Source organism: Neophocaena asiaeorientalis, unplaced genomic scaffold (genome assembly GCF_003031525.2).
Source record: "Neophocaena asiaeorientalis asiaeorientalis breed wild unplaced genomic scaffold, Neophocaena_asiaeorientalis_V1.1 scaffold801, whole genome shotgun sequence".
Taxonomy (NCBI): Eukaryota; Metazoa; Chordata; class Mammalia; order Artiodactyla; family Phocoenidae; genus Neophocaena; species Neophocaena asiaeorientalis.
Genome location: NW_020174376.1, coordinates 656,824 through 673,241, shown reverse-complemented (window position 1 = coordinate 673,241; position 16,418 = coordinate 656,824). Strand labels below are relative to the sequence as shown.

General features: G+C 37.3%; 1 protein-coding gene across 1 annotated transcript in view; it reads left to right on the top strand.

The window, feature by feature from the left end:
- The window catches only part of TEX11 (testis expressed 11), a gene marked incomplete at its 5' end in the record, with an annotated part of 152,850 nt that overhangs the window by 50,516 nt on the left and 85,916 nt on the right, over positions 1-16,418 (top strand). The window contains one exon of the mRNA XM_024756342.1: positions 13,435-13,559. Coding sequence (XP_024612110.1) covers positions 13,435-13,559 — 125 coding nt within the window. The remainder of the gene's footprint in view (positions 1-13,434; positions 13,560-16,418) is intronic.

Below are 16,418 nucleotides of genomic sequence, written 5' to 3'. Positions count from 1 at the left end.
ATGGAATCATATAGTATGAAGCTTTTTGAGCCTTCTTTCACCTAGCATAATACATTTGAAACTCATTCATACTGTTGTGTGTTCCCATAGTTTGTTCTTTTTTATTGCTAAGTAGTATTTCGTAAGTATGGATGTACCAAAATTTATACATTTACCAGTTGAAGGATATTTGGATGGTTTCCGGTTTGGGTGATTATAAATAAAGGTGCTATAAACATCTGTTTACAGATTTTGTATGATGACAATATTTCACTTCTCTAGGGTAAATATCGAGGAATGGGTTTGCTGGGTTGTAAGTATATGTTTAACTTTGTTAGAAACTGCCAAACTCTTTTCTAAAGTGGCTATACAGTTTTATGTTCTAACTAGCTGTGTATGAAAGTTCCAGTTGATCTACAGCCTCACCAGCACTTGGAATTGTCTGCTGATAAATTTCTTTAGCCATTCTAATAATGAGGTAGAGATACAGTACTGTGATTATAATTAGCATTTCCATAGTGTCCAATATTTGACATCCATATATCTTCTTTGGTGGAGTGTTTGTACAAATCTTTTGCCCAGTTTTCTATAAGAAACTTTGTGTTCTTATTGAGTTTCGAAGTTCTTTATATATTCTAGATACAAGTTATTTATCAGATATGTGTTTTACAAATTTTTCTTTTTATTTTCTTATCAGTGCGTTTCATGACAAGATGATGAAGTCTAATTTATCTTCTTTTATGGATTTTTTGGTATTGTATCTAAGAAATCTTTACCTAATCCATGGTCACAAAAAATTTTCCCTGTGTTTTCTTCAAGAAATTTTACAGTTTTAGGTTTAAGTTTGTGGTTAGTTCTGTGGTCTATTTTGCATTAATTTTTTATATTTGACTTAAGGTATGGATTGAAGTTCATTTTTTTTTTTTTGCATATGGTTACCTAATCATTCCAGCTTCATTTATTTAAAAATTCTGTCCTTTCCCAACTGATTGCCTTTGTACCTTTAATGAAAATCAGTTGTCATATGTGCATGGGTCTCTTCTGGACTCTTCATTCTGTTCCACTGAACTACTCCTCTTTACCCCATTCCCACACTGTCTTGATTAATGTAGCTATGTAGTAAATTTGAAATCATGTAGTGTTAGTCCTCCAACTTTATTCTTCTCTTTTAAATTGTTTGGGCTATTCTTAAGTCCTTTGTATATCTCTGTGAATTTAAAATTTTAAATAAGTTTTTCAGTTTCTACAAAGGTAAATATTGATTGGGATTACACTGACTCTGTAGATCAGTTTGGAGAGAATTGACATCTTCCAACCTGTGAACAAGTTATATTTAGGTCTTTAATTTCTCTCAGCAATCTTTTCTGTCTTTCAACATATAAGGTTTTGTGCACCTTTTGTCAGATTTATCATTAAGTATACCATATTTTATGCTATTTCAAATGGCATTTTTAAAAATCCTTCAGTTTCTGACTGTTCATCGCAAGTATGTAGAAATAGAATTGACTTTTGTATATTGATTTGTATCCTACAGAGTTGCTAAACTCACTAGTTCCAGTGGCTTTCTTGTAGATGATTATGTTGACTGAATAAAGACAATTTTACTACTTCCTGTCCAATCTGGGTACAGTTTTTCATACTTTATTGTACTTGTTAGAATCTCCAGTAAAATTGGTAAAAAGCAGACATCCTTGACTTTTTCCTGATTTTAGAGGGAAAGCATCCAGTTTTCAATTATTAAGTATGATGTTAGCTGTAGGTTTTTCATAGATACCTTTTATCGGGTTGAGGAAGTTCCCTTCTGTTTCCTGTTTCCAGTTTCCAGGGAGTTTTTAATCAGGAGTGGATGTTGAATTTGGTCATATGATTTTTCTACATCTATTGAAATGATCAACTTTTAAAAAATATTTTTGGAGTACAGTTGATTTACAATGTTGTGTTAGTTTCAGGTGTACAGTAAAATGAACCTGTTATACCTACACATATATCCACTCTTTTTTAGATTCTTTTCCCATATAGGCCATAACAGAGTATTGAGTAGAGTTCCCTGTTCTATACAGCAGGTCCTTACTAGTTATCTATTTTATATATAGTAGTGTGTGTATGTCAATCCCAGTCTTCTAATTTACCCATCCCCCCCACCCCCGAACCATAAGTTTGTTTTCTACATCTGTAACTCTATTCTGGTTTTGTAGATAAGTTCATTTGTAACCTTTTTTTTAGATTCCACATATAAGCGATATCATATGATATTTGTCTTTGACTTACTTCATTCAGTATGACAATCTCTAGGTCCATCCATGTTGCTGCCAGTGGAATTATTTCATTCTTCTTTATGGCTGAGTAATATTCCATTGTATATATGTACCACATCTTCTTTATCCATTCCTCTGTTGATGGAAATTTAGGTTGCTTCCATGTCCTGGCTGTCGTAAATAGTGCTGCAGTGAACATTGGGGTGTATGTATTTTTTCGAATTACGGTTTTCTCCAGATATATGCCCAGGAGTGGGATTGCTGGATCATATGTTAGCTCTATTTTTAGTTTTTTAAGGAACCTGCATACTGTCCTCCATAGTGGCTGTACCAGTTTACATTCCCACTAAGAGTCTAATAGTGTTCCCTTTTCTCCACACCCTCTCCAGCATTTATAGTTTGTAGACTTTTTGATGATGGCCATTCTGACCAGTGTGAGGTGCTACCTCACTGTAGTTTTGATTTGCATTTCTCTAATAATTAGTGATGTTGAGCATCTTTTCATGTGCTTTTTAGCCATCTGTGTGTCTTCTTTGGAGAAATGTTTATTTAGATCTTCTGCCTTTTTTTTTTTTCTTTTTTGCGGTACGCGGGCCTCTCAGTGTTGTGGCCTCTCCCGTTGCGGAGCACAGGCTCCCGACGCGCAGGCTCAGCGGCCATGGCTCACGGGCCTAGCCACTCCGCGGCATGTGGGATCTTCCCAGACAGGGGCGCGAACCCGTGTCCCCTGCATCGGCAGGCGGATTCTCAACCACTGCACCACCAGGGAAGCCCTTCTGCCCATTTTTTGACAGGTTTTTTTTTGATATTGACCTGCATGAGCTGTTTGTGTATTTTGGAGAGATTAATTTGTACTGGCACAAGAACAGAAATACACATCAATGGAACAGGATAGAAAGTCCAGAGATAAACCCACACACCTATGGTCAACTAATCTATGACAAAGTAGGGAAGAATATACAATGGAGAAAAGACAATCTCTTCAGTAAGTGGTGCTGGGAAAACTGGACAGCTATATGTAAAAGAATGAAATTAGAACACTCCCTAACACCATACAGAAAAATAAACTCAAAATGTATTAAAGACCTAAATATAAGGCTGGATACTATAAAACTCCTGGAGTAAAACATAGGCGAAACACTCTTTGACATAACTCACAGTAACATCTTTTTTGTTTGTTTGTTTGCGGTACGCGGGCCTCTCACTGTTGTGGCCTCTCCCATTGCGGAGCACAGGCTCTGGATGCACAGGCCCAGCGGCCATGGCTCACGGGCCCAGCCGCTCCGCGGCATATGGGATCCTCCCAGACCAGGGCACGAACCCGCATCCCCTGCATCGGCAGGCGGACTCTCAACCACTGTGCCACCAGGGAAGCCCCACAGTAATGTCTTTTTTGATCCCCCTCCTAGAGTAATGAAAGTAAAAACCAAAAATGAACAAATGGGACCTAATTAAACTTAAAAACTTTTGCCCAGCAAAGGAAACCATAAACAAAACAAAAAGACAATCCGCAAAATGGGAGAAAACATTTGGAAATGAAATGATCATTTTTTTTTAAAGTTTGTTAATATGGTCAGTTACATTGATTTTTCAACAGATAAACCAATGCTGCATTCCTGGGATAAGCTCCACTTAGTCATGATGTGTTCTTTTTTTTAAATATAATGTTAGATTTGATTTGTTAACAGTTTAAGGATATTTGTACCTGTGTCCATGAGTGATACTGGTCTCTAGTTTTCCTGTAATGTTTTCGGTTTTGCAATTAGGGTAATGCTTACTATGTAGAATGAATTGGAAAATACACCCTCTTTTTCCATCTTCTAGAAGAATTTGTGTTGCTCAGTTGGTATTATTTCTTTGTTAAATGTTTGCTAGAGTTCACAAGTGAAGCCATCTGGGGCTGGAGTTTTCTTTATGAGAAGGTTTTTAATTATAAGCTCAATTTCTTTAATAGACAAAAGGTTTCTTCAGGTTATCTATTATTTCCAAACTGAGCTTTGGTAGTTTGTGTCTTTCAAGAAATTTGTCTGTTTCATCTAAGTTGTTGAAATTATTGGCCTAAAGTCATTCATTATATCATCCATTATCCTTCTGACATCTGTCAAATCTTTAGTGATGTCACCTTTATCATTCCTGATATTTGTAATTTGTGTCTTCTCTCTTTTTCTCCCTGTCAGAGTGGCTACAAGTTGATCAATTTTATTGCTCTCAATGAACCAGCTTTTGGTTTCATTAATTTTTCTCTATTGTTTTTTTCTGTTTTCACTTCAGTTATAAATGTTCTGATCTTTATCATTTCCATTCTTCTACTTACTTTGAGTTTCATTTGCTCTTTCTTTTCTGCTTTCCAAAGGTGAAAGCTGACGTCATTGATTTAAGACTTTTATTCTGGTTTAACATAAACAGTTAATGCTATAAATTACCTTCTAAGTATTGCTTTAGTGACAATACACAAATTTTGATATATTGTGTTTTCATTTTAATTCATTTCAAAATACTTTGCAATATGACCGTTGACTCCAGTGTAAACCCATGGATTATTTAGAAGTATGCTATTTATTTTCCAAACATTTGCAGATTTCCAGAGAACTTTTTTATTAATTTAATTTAATTCTGTTTTAGTGTAAGATCATAAGTTTGTATGACTTGAATCTTTTAAAATATGTTGATGCTTTTTATATGGCTCAGAATATTCTCTTTCTTGGTAAATGTTCCATGTGCACCAGAGAGGAATGTGTATTTTGCTGGTGTAAGGTCAAGTGTTCTATAAATGTCAGTCAGGTCAAGTTGATTAATAGTGTTAAATATCCTTGCTGATTTTCTGTCTACTTCTCCTGTCAGTTATTTGAGAGAGGTTATTGAAATCTTGGACAATAATTATGGATTTGTTCATTACTCCTCATAGTTCTATCAGTTTTTGCTTCTTGTATTTTGAAATTTTGTTATTGGATGCATCAACATTTAGGATTATGTCCTCATAATGAATTGGTTCCTTTATCATCATGAAATAACCTACTACCACTGGTAATAATCTTCGCTCTGAAGTCTATTTTGTCTGATATTAATATAACCCCTCCAACTTTCTTTTGATTATCTCTACTATATATATATTATCCCATCATTTTCTTTTAACCAATTTTGGCTTTATATTTAAAGTGTGTTTCTTGTAGGTAGCATATAGTTTAAAGTTGCTTTCTTCAATTCAATCTACCTTTTTTTTTTTAACATCATTATTGGAGTATAATTGCTTTACAATGGTGTATTACTTTCTGCTTTATAACAAAATGAATCAGCTATACATACACATATATCCCCATATCTCCGCCCTCTTGCGTCTCCCTCCCACCCTCCCTTTCCCACCCCTCTGGGGGTCAGAAAGCACCAAGCTTATCTTCCTGTGCTATGTGGCTGCTTCCCACTAGCTATCTATTTTACATTTGGTAGTGTATATATGTCCATGCCACTCTCTTACTGCATCCCAGCTTACCCTTCCCAATCCCCATGTCCTCAAGCCCATTCTCTACATCTGCATCTTTATTCCTGTCCTGCCCCTAGGATCTTCGGCGCCATATGTATTTTTTTAGATTCCATATATATGTGTTAGCATACAGTATTTGTTTTTCTTTCTGACTTAATTCACTCTGTATGACAGACTCTAGGTCCGTCCACCTCACTACAAATAACTCAATTTCGTTTCTTTTTATGGATGGGTAATATTCCATTGTATATATGCGCCACATCTTCTTTATGCATTCATCTGTCAGTACACACTTAGGTTGCTTGCATGTCCTGGCTACTGTAGATAGAGCTGCGATGAACATTTTGGTACATGTCTCTTTTTAAATTACGGTTTTCTCAGGGTATATGCCCAGTAGTGAGATTGCTGGTTCATATGGTAGTTCTATTTTTAGTTTTATAAGGAACTTCCATACTGTTCTCCATAGTGGCTGTATCAATTTACATTCCCACCAACAGTGCAAGAGGGTTCACTTTTCTCCACACCCTCTCCAACATTTACTGTTTGTAGATGTTTTGATGCTGGCCATTCTGACTGGTGTGAGCTTATACCTCATTGTAGTTTTGATTTGCATTTGTCTCATGATTACTGATGTTGAGCATCCTTTCATGTGTTTTTTGGCAATCTGTATATCTTCTTTGGAGAAATGTCTATTTAGGTCTTCTGCCCATTTGTGGATTGGGTTGTTTGTGTTTTTTTTATACTGAGCTGCATGTGCTGCTTGTATATTTTGGAGATTAATCCTTTGTCAGTTGCTTCATTTAGAAACATTTCCTCCCATTCTGAGGGTTCTCTTTCCATCTTGTTTGTGTTTTCCTTTGCTATGCAAAATATTTTAAGTTTCATTAGGTCCCATTTGTTTATTTTTGTTTTTATTTCCATTTCTCTAGGAGGTGGGTCAAAAAGGATCTTGCTGCGATTTATGTCATAGAGTGTTCTGCCTATGTTTTCCTCTAAGAGTTTGATAGTGTCTGGCCTTACATTTAGGTCTTTAATCCATTTTGAGTTTAGTTTTGTGTATGGTGATCCATTTTGAGTTTAGTTTTGTGTATGGTGTTAGGGAGTGTTCGAATTTCATTCTTTTACATGTACTGTCCAGTTTTCCCAGTGCCACTTATTGAAGAGTCTGTCTTTTCTCCATTGTATGTTCTTGCCTCCTTCATCAAAGATAAGGTGACCATACGTACATGGGTTTATCTTTGGGCTTTCTATCCTGTTCCATTGACCTATGTTTCTGTTTTTGTGCCAGTACCATACTGTCTTGATTATTGTAGCCTGGTAGTATAGTCTGAAGTCCAGAGCCTGATTCCTCTAGCTCCTTTTTTCTTTCTCAAGATTGCTTTGGCTATTCGGGGTCTTTTGTGTTTCCCTACAAATTGTGAAATTTTTTCTTCTAGTTCTACGAAAAATGCCATTGGTAGTTGGATAGGAATTGCATTCAATCTGTACATTGCTTTGGGTAGTATAGTCATTTTCACAGTGTTGATTCTTCCAATCCAAGAACATGGTATATCTCTCCATCTGTGTGTATCATCTTTAATTTCTTTCATCAGTGTCTTATAGTTTTCTGCATACAGGTCTGTTGTCTCCTTAGTAGGTTTATTCCTAGGTATTTTATTCTTTTTGTTTCAGTGGTAAATGGGAGTGTTTCCTTAATTTCTATTTGAGATTTTTCATCTTTAGTGTATAGGAATGTAAGTGATTTCTGTGCATTAATTAATTTTGTGTCCTGCTACTTTACCAAATTCATTCATTAGCTCTGGTAGTTTTCTGATAGAATCTTTAGGATTCTCTATGTATAGTATCATGTCATCTGCAAACAGTGACAGCTTTACTTCTTCTTTTCCCATTTGGATTCCTTTTATTTCTTTTTTCTTCTCTGATTGCTGTGACTAAAACTTCTAAAACTATGTTGCATAATGATGGTGAGAGTGGACAACCTTGTCTTGTTCCTGATCGTAGAGGAAATGGTTTCAGTTTTTCACTATTGAGAACGATGTTGGCTGTGGGTTTGTCATATATGGCCTTTATTATGTTGAGGTAAGTTCCCTTTGTGCCTACATTCTGGAGGGTTTTTATCATAAACGTGTGTTGAATTTTGTCAAAAGCTTTTTCTGCATCTAATGAGATGATCATATGGTTTTTCTCCTTGAATTTGTTAATATGGTTTATCACATTGATTGATTTACATATATTGAAGAATTCTTGCATTCTTGAGATAAACCGCACTTGATCATGGTGTACGATCCTTTTAATTTGCTGTTGGATTCTGCTTGTGAGTATTTTCTTGAGGATTTTTGCATCTATGTTCATCAGTGATATTGGCCTGTAGTTTTCTTTCCTTGTGACATCTTTGTTTTTGTTTTTGTTTTTTGGCGATACGCGGGCCTCTCACTGCCGTGGCCTCTCCCGACGCAGAGCACAGGCTCCGGACGCACAGGCTCAGTGGCCATGGCTCACAGGCTCAGCCGCTCTGCAGCATGTGGGATCTTCCTGGACCGGGACATGCACCCGTGTCCCCTGCATCGGCAGGCGGACTCTCAACCAGTGCACCACCAGGAAAGCCCTGTGACATCTTTGCCTGGTGTTGGTATCAGGGTGATGTTGGCCTCAGTATGAGTTTGGGAGTGTTCCTCCCTCTGCTATATTTCGGAAGAGTTTGAGTAGGATAGGTATTGCTCTTCTCTAAATATATGTTAAGAGTTCACCTGTGAAGCTTTCTGGTCCTGGGCTTTTTATGTTAGAAGATTTTTAATCATAGTCTCAATTTCACTGCTTGTGTTGGTCTGTTTATATTTTCTATTTCTTCCTGGTTCAGTCTCGGAAGGTTGTGCATTTCTGAGAATTTGTCCGTTTCTTCCAGGTTGTCCATTTTATTGGCATATAGTTGCTTGTTGTAATCTCTCATGATCCTTTGTATTTCTGCAGTGTCAGTTGTTACTTTCTTTTCATTTTTAAATCTACTGATTTGAGTCTTCTCCCTTCTTTTCTTGATGAGTCTGCCTAATGGTTTATCAATTTTGTCTGTCTTCTCAAAGAACCAGCTTTTAGTTTTATTGATCTTTGCTGTCGTTTCCTTCATTTCTTCATTTATTTCTGATCTGATCTTTATGATTTTTTTCTTTCTGCTAACTTTGGGGTTTTTGGTTCTTTTTTCTCTAACTGCATTAGGTGTAAAGTTAGGTTGTTTATATGAGATGTTTCTGGTTTCTTGAGGTAGGATTGTATTGCTGTAAACTTCCCTCTCAGAACTGCTTTTGCTGCATCCCATGGGTTTTGGGTCGTCATTGTCATTTGTCTCTAGGTATTTTCTGATTTCCTCTTTGGTTTCTTCAGTGACCTCTTGGTTATATAATAGTGTATTTTTTAGTTTCCATATGTTTGTACTTTTTACAGATTTTTTTCCTGTAATTGATGTCTAGATTCATAGCTTTGTGGTCAGAAAAGATACTTGATACAATTTCAATTTTCTTAAATTTAGCAAGGCTTGATTTCTGACCCACAGTATGATCTGTCCTGGAGAATGTTGCATGAGCACTTGAGAAGAAAATGTATTCTGTTGTTTTTGGATGCAATAATCCTGTAAATTATCAGTTAATTATCAGTTAAGTCGTCTTGTTTAATATATTATTTAAAGCTTGGTTTCCTTGTTTATTTTCATTTTGGATAATCTGTCCGTTGGTGAAAGTGATGTGTTAAAGTCCCCTGCTATGACTGTGTTACTGTCGATTTCCCCTTTTATGGCTGGTAGCATTTGCTGTTAGGAGCATAAATATTTACAATTGTTATATGTTTTTCTTGGATTGATCCCTTGATCATTATGTAGTGTCCTTCTTTGTCTCTTTTAATAGTGTTTATTTTAAAGTCTCTTTTGTCGGATATGAGAATTGCTACTCCGGCTTTCTTTTGATTTCCAATTGTGTGGAGTATCTTTTTCCATCCCCTCACTTTCAGTCTGTATGTGTCCCTAGGTCTGAAGTGGGTCTCTTGTAGACAGCATATATACGGGTCTTATTTTTGTATCCATTCAGCCAGTCTGTGTCTTTTGGTTGGAGCATTGAATCCATTTACATTTAAGGTAGTTATCGATATGTATGTTCCTATTACCATTTTCTTAATTGTTTTGGGTTTGTTATCGTAGGTCTTTTCCTTCTCTTGTGTTTCCTGCCTAGAGCAGTTGCCTTCGCATTTATTGTAAAGCTGGGTTGGTGGTGCTGAATTCTCTTAGCTTTTGTGTGTCTGTCAAGGTTTTAATTTCTCTTTCGAATCTGAATGAGATCCTTCCTGGGTAGAGTAATCTTGGTTGTAGGTTTTTTCTTTTCATCACTTTAAATATGTCCTGCCACTCCCTTCTGGCTTGCAGAGTTTTTGCTGAAAGGTCAGCTGTTAGCCTAATGGGGATTCCCCTGTATGTTATTTGTTGCTTTTCCCTTGCTGCTTTTAATAATTTTTCTTTTCATTTAAGTTTTGATAGTTTGATTAATATTTGTCTTCACATGTTTCTCCTTGGATTTATCATGTATGGGACTCTCTGCGGCTCCTGGAATTGATTGACTATTTCCTTTCCCATATTATGGAAGTTTTCAATTATAATCTCCTCAAATATTTTCTCAGTCCCTTTCTTTATCTTTTCTTCTTCTGGGACCCCTGTGATTCGAATGTTGGTGCATTTAATGTTGTCTCAAAGGTCTCTGAGACTGTCCTGAATTCTTTTCATTCTCTTTTCTTTATTCTGCTCTGTGGTAGTTATTTCCACTATTTTATTTCGCAGGTCACTTATCCGTTCTTCTGCCTCAGTTATTCTACTATTGATTCCTTCTAGGGAATTTTAATTTCATTTATTATTGTGTTGTTCATCATTGTTTGTTTGCTCTTTAGTTCCTTTTGATCCTTGTTAAATGATTCTTGTATTTTCTCCATTCTGTTTCCAAAATTTTGGATCATCTTTACTATCATTATTCTGAATTCTTTTTCAGGTAGACTGCCTATTTCATCTTCACTTGTTGGGTCTGGTGGGTTTTTGCCTTCCTCCTTCATCTGCTGTGTGTTTCTCTGTCTTCTCATTTTGCTTAACTTACCGTGTTTGCCATCTTCTTTTTGCAGGCTGCAGGTTCTTAGTTCTTGTTGTTTTTGGTGTCCGCTCCCATTGGGTAAGTTTGGTTCAGTGGATTGTGTAGGCTTCCTGGTGGAGCTGACTGGTGCCTGTGTTCTGTTGGATGAGGCTGGATCTTGTCTTTCTGATGGGCAGGACTGTGCCCGGTGGTGTGTTTTGTGGTGTCTGTGACCTTATTATGATTTTAGGCAGCCTTTCTGCTACTGGGTCGTGTTTTGTTCCTGTCGTGCTAGGTGTTTGGCATAAGGTGTCCAGCACTGTAGCTTGCTGGTCATTGAGTGGAGCTGGTTGTAGCGTTGAGATGGAGATCTCTGGGAGAGCTTTCGCTGTTTGATAATACGTGGAGCAGGGAGGTCTCCTGTGGTCCAGTGTCCTGAACTCGGGTCTCCCACCTCAGAGGCACAGGCCTGACACCCAGCTGGAGCACCAACACCCTGTCAGCCACACAGCTCAGAGGAAAAGGAGAAAAAAGGAAAGAAAGAAAGAAAAATAAGATAAAATGGAATTATTAAAATAAAATATTAAAAATTAAAAAGTAATTAAAAAAAAGAAAGAAAGAAGAGAGCAACCAAACCAAAAAACCAGTCCAACAATGATAACAAGTGCTAAAAACTATACTAAAAAAAAAAAAAAAAAACAACAACGGACAGACAGAACCCTAGGACAAATGGTAAAAGCAAACCTATACAGACAAAATCACATACACGCATGAAAAGTGAAAAAGGAAAAAGTATATGTATCTATATATTAAAAAAAAGGAAGAGAGCAACCAAGTCAATACACAAATCTACCAGTGATAATAAACTCTAAATATTGAAATACGATAAACATAAAACCAGAAACAAATTAGATGCAGAAAGCAAACCCCAAGTCTGCATTTGCTCCCCAAATCCACCGCCTCAATTTTGGGATGATTCGTTGTCTATTCAGGTATTCCAGAGATGCAGGGTACATCAAGTTGAATGTGGAGATTTAATCCACTGCTCCTGAGGCTGGTGGGAGAACTTTCCCTTTCTCTTCTTTGTTCGCACAGCTCCTGGGGTTCAGCTTTGGATTTGGCTCCGCCTCTGCGTGTAGGTCTCCTGAGGGCATCTGTTTTTCGCTCAGACAGGGTGGGGTTAAAGTAGCAGCTGATTAAGGGGCTCTGGCTCACTCAGGCCAGGGGGAGGGAGGGGTACGGAATGCATGGCGAGCCTGTGGCGGCAGAGGCCAGCGTGAAGTTGCAACAGCCTGAGGCATGCTGTATGTTCTCCTGGGGAAGTTGTCCTTGGATCATGGGACCCTGGCAGTGGCGGGCTGCACAGACTTTCGGGAGGGGCTGTGTGGATAGTGACCTGTGCTTGCACACAGGCTTCTTGGTCCTGCAGCAGCAGCCTTAACGTTTCATGCCCGTCTCTGGTGTCTGTGCTGGTAAACGCAGCTCTCATCTGTCTCTGGAGCTTGTTTAGGCAGTGGTCTGAATTGCCTCTCCTTGCACACCCTGAAACAATGGTCTCTTTCCTCTTAGGCAGTTCCAGACTTTCTCCCAGACTCCCTCCCGTCTAGCTTTGGTGCACTAGCCCCCTTCAGGCTGTGTTCAGCCAGCCAACCCTAGTCCTCTCCCTGGGACCTGACCTCCGACTCCGGAGCTTCAGCTCCCAGCCCCTGCCCATCCCAGCGGGAGAACAGACAAGCCTTTCAGGCTGGTGAGTGCTGGTCGGCACTGATCCTCTGTGCGGGAATCTCTCCACTTTGCCCTCTGCACCCCTATTTCTGCACTCTCCTCCATGGCTCTGAAGCTTCCCCTCCAACCACCTCCCATCTCTGCTGGCATGTGGGATCTTCCCGGATCAGGGCATGAACCCGTGTCCCCTGCATCGGCAGGTGGACTCTCGACCACTGCGCCACCAGGGAAGCCCTAGACCATTTATATTTTAATGTGATTACTGATATGGCTAAGTTTAAATTTAGCATCTTGTTATTTGTCTTTTATTTGTCCTATCTGGTCTTTGTTGCCATTTTTCTTTTTTCTGCCCTTCTTTTAGATTAATTAATATTTTATAATTATGTTTATCTCATTCTTTGGCTTATTAGGTATAACTTTTTGTTTTGTTATTTTAGTTGTAAGGCCTATAGTACATACGTATCTAACTTATCATGGTCTGACTTTAAGACATATAAGGAAATATAATACCACCATTCTTTTTTTTTTTACTTTATTCTGTATTAGAATCCACTATATGGATGTACCAAATTGTAGTTAACCCATACATTATTGATGAAATTTAGGTTCATTCCATATTTCACTCTTACAAAAAATTGCTGTGTGAACATATTTGTATGTTTTTATTCACTTTTCGGATGTATCCATGGAATAAATTCATAGAGGTGAATTGCCTAGTTGGGCATTTTTGTGACATTCAAGTCCTCCTTGACAGTTTAGCAATTTAGATGGCTTTATGAAAATTAATATTTTAAAGATATTAATGCTCTTAAAACAAATTCCAAAGTCATTGGGATATAATTAACCAGAGATAGCTATTATCTTGGATAAGAGTATCTCATTTTTTAATTGTTTCCTTGTTTTTCAGCTTTGCAGGCAATTGCTACTTCAGAGGATTTATTAAGAGCTGAAGAACAAGAAGAGAATGATGTAGTTACAAATAGAAGTTTAGTTTCCATGTTCCTCAATTTAGCTGCCCAGCTTGCTCTACAGGTAATTCTTATGTACCCATCTATGAGATTTTTACCTCTTTTCCATTTTCAGAGACAATTAGAATGGAATCATCATCAGGCACAGGAGAGGCCTTTCTTTACCCTCTATTTTGCCTCATTGTTTTCACACCAAGCTTTGTTGCAGAATTGCTTTATTTCTCTTCATTGCTTTATGATATAGAGAAAAGTAAATAAAACAAAGTGAGGTAATAGTTTTGAGCTTAAAACAACAGAAAAACTAAGCATAGCAAAACATTAACTTTTATTAGAAACTTGAGATTTGAAGTACTATACCATGCAAAAATATAATCATCTATTTGGAAACTTATCTTTATCATCAGTTTGCCAAAAAAAAAAAAAAAAAAAAACACAGTTTAAATCTTAATGGACCTTTTTAGTTTGTAACCAGAAAGCGACTTTAGTTTAGAAGTAATAAATACTTGCACCTCCTTTGTTTACTTGCAAAATTCTGGTCTTAGTAATATACAGGATTAGGAGAAGCATTGTAGCAACTGTGGAGCTCTTGGACTAGGTGATAGACCAGGTTTGAATTCTGGCTCTGCCACTTAAGTGCTTCCCTTCTTTGAATCTTAATTTCATCATTTGTAAAATAAAGATAATACCTAACTCCAGTGTTATTGTGAAAATTAAGTAAGAGGATGGCTGAAAATGTGATTTGTAATTAAAGAAGCTTGATCTACGCGTATAGTGTTTCTGTTCTTATTAACGATATACAGTCTGGCCACAGCTGTCTCTTCTACTTTATCTCATATTACTCCCCTGTATCATCATTATAGTGATATAAGCCACCATTACGTTAGGCACAGGATCTAGAATGGTGGAGGCACAGGCCCTCTATAACTCCAAACAAAATACTGTGTCTGTCAAACAGGCCAGTCACATTCCTTTTTCTGTGTCTGGTTTATACCATCCCATCTTTTAAGAAATGTTCTCATTTAAATGCCACCTTTTCAAAGTCCAACTTAAGATTTCCTTCCGCTGTAGAGACTTCCCAAATCAATTCCAGTCCTCAGTTGCTCTTTTTCTACTCTAAGTTTCAGTAATTTTTAACGTGTATGCTAGTTATTTGGTCTGTATCATATATACTGCCTTATATTGCTAATGCATGGATTGTCTAACTTGACTTATAAAGTCCTTGAGGGCCATATTTCTAGTACCTTGCCCAATATCTTGCCCCAAGTAGTAGCTGAATACAGTTTTGAGTGATATGTTTTGATGTTAATGAATAGGATAATAGAACTCCTGGAAGAGGAAAAATATTTGGCAGATGTAGATACATGATGTGCTTGTGCAGGAAATGAGAGAAAAATCTCTAATGGGGAACCCAAAGGCAAATATCTTTTTAAAGGAAGGTTTATAAAGTTACATTTGATGGAAAGCAGAAGAAAGCCAATAGAAGAATTATGGAACTATATTTCTGAAAAGGAAAATAATTTTAATAGAGGAGAAAGAATCAGGAAAAAAAAAGCCTCAAGTAGTTTGAATTAGAAGGTGGAAGGAAGGATGGATGAGCCAAACCCAGGAAGCTGAATATATCTCTACAAAAGAACAAGGGTGGAATCCAGTTTTTACTTACTACAGTTGCTTTACAAAAGGCATTTCAAGTGCTAGTGAAACTATCATTCATTCATCAAATATTTATTGAGCACCTACTACGTGCCAGGCACTGTTATAGTCTCTTGGGATAAATTAGTAAACAAAACAGTGATACGTCTTCTTGGAGCTAACATTCAAGCAGGAGGAGAGAAGATAATAAGCATAATAAATAAGAAATTATATATAATATGTTAGAAGTTGATAATAATATAGAAAAAATAGAGCAGGATAACAATCCTCTGGGATTGGTGTGAGTTATTTTTTTTAAATAGGGTGGTGAAGATAGGTCTCATCGAGGAGATGACATTTGTACAAAGACTTGAAATTGTTGAGGGAGTTAGCCCTGTAGATATATGGGGGGAGTGAAGAGGAAGAGTAATACAGGCAGAGGTAACAGCCAATACAAAGGCCCTAAGGTATGTATCAAGGAAGCAAGTATGGCTAGAATGAATAAAGGGTGGGATTAGTGAGAGATGAAGTCAGAGAGGTGATAGTCTGGATTATGTAGATCCTTATAGGCCAGTGAAAGGACTTTGACTTTTACTCTGAATGACATGGGGAACCATTGGAAGGTTTTTAACAGAGCAGTGACATGATTTGACTTTCATTTTGACAGAAATACTCTTGGCTGTTTTATTGAAAATAGACCATAAAAGAACCAAGCAAGGAGACCTGTTAGGAAGTTTTCAAAGTAATCCAGGGAAGATTAAGGTGACTCAGATAAGGGAGATAACAGTGGAGGTAAATGGTAACAGAATTTGCTGACAGATTGGATGAAAGGTATAAGAGAAAGAGACTGGGTCATCAAGTGGAGTTGCCATCAGTTGAACTAGGAAAGGCTGCAAATAGAGTACGGTTGGGGTGAAAATCAGGAGTTCAGTTTGGACATGATACATTTGAGATGTCTCTTAGACTATCCAAGTAGAGATCTGAATAGTCAGTTGTATATATGACTCCGGAGTTGTGAAAGAGGTCTGGGCTGAAGAGAAAAGTTTAATAAGAGTCATTAATATATAGATGGTCTATAAAGCTATGAGACTGGGATGTCATCACCAAGGGAGTGAGTATATATGCAGTAGAGATGAGGACCAGAGACTGAGCCTGAAACCCTCAAACATTAATGGTTTGGAGAAAAGAAGAGGAACCAGTAAAGGATAATGAAAGGGAGTAATCCATGAGGTAGGGAAAAACAAGGATGATGTGGTGTCTTGGAAGCCAAATGAATTTCAAAGAGTAAAGAGTG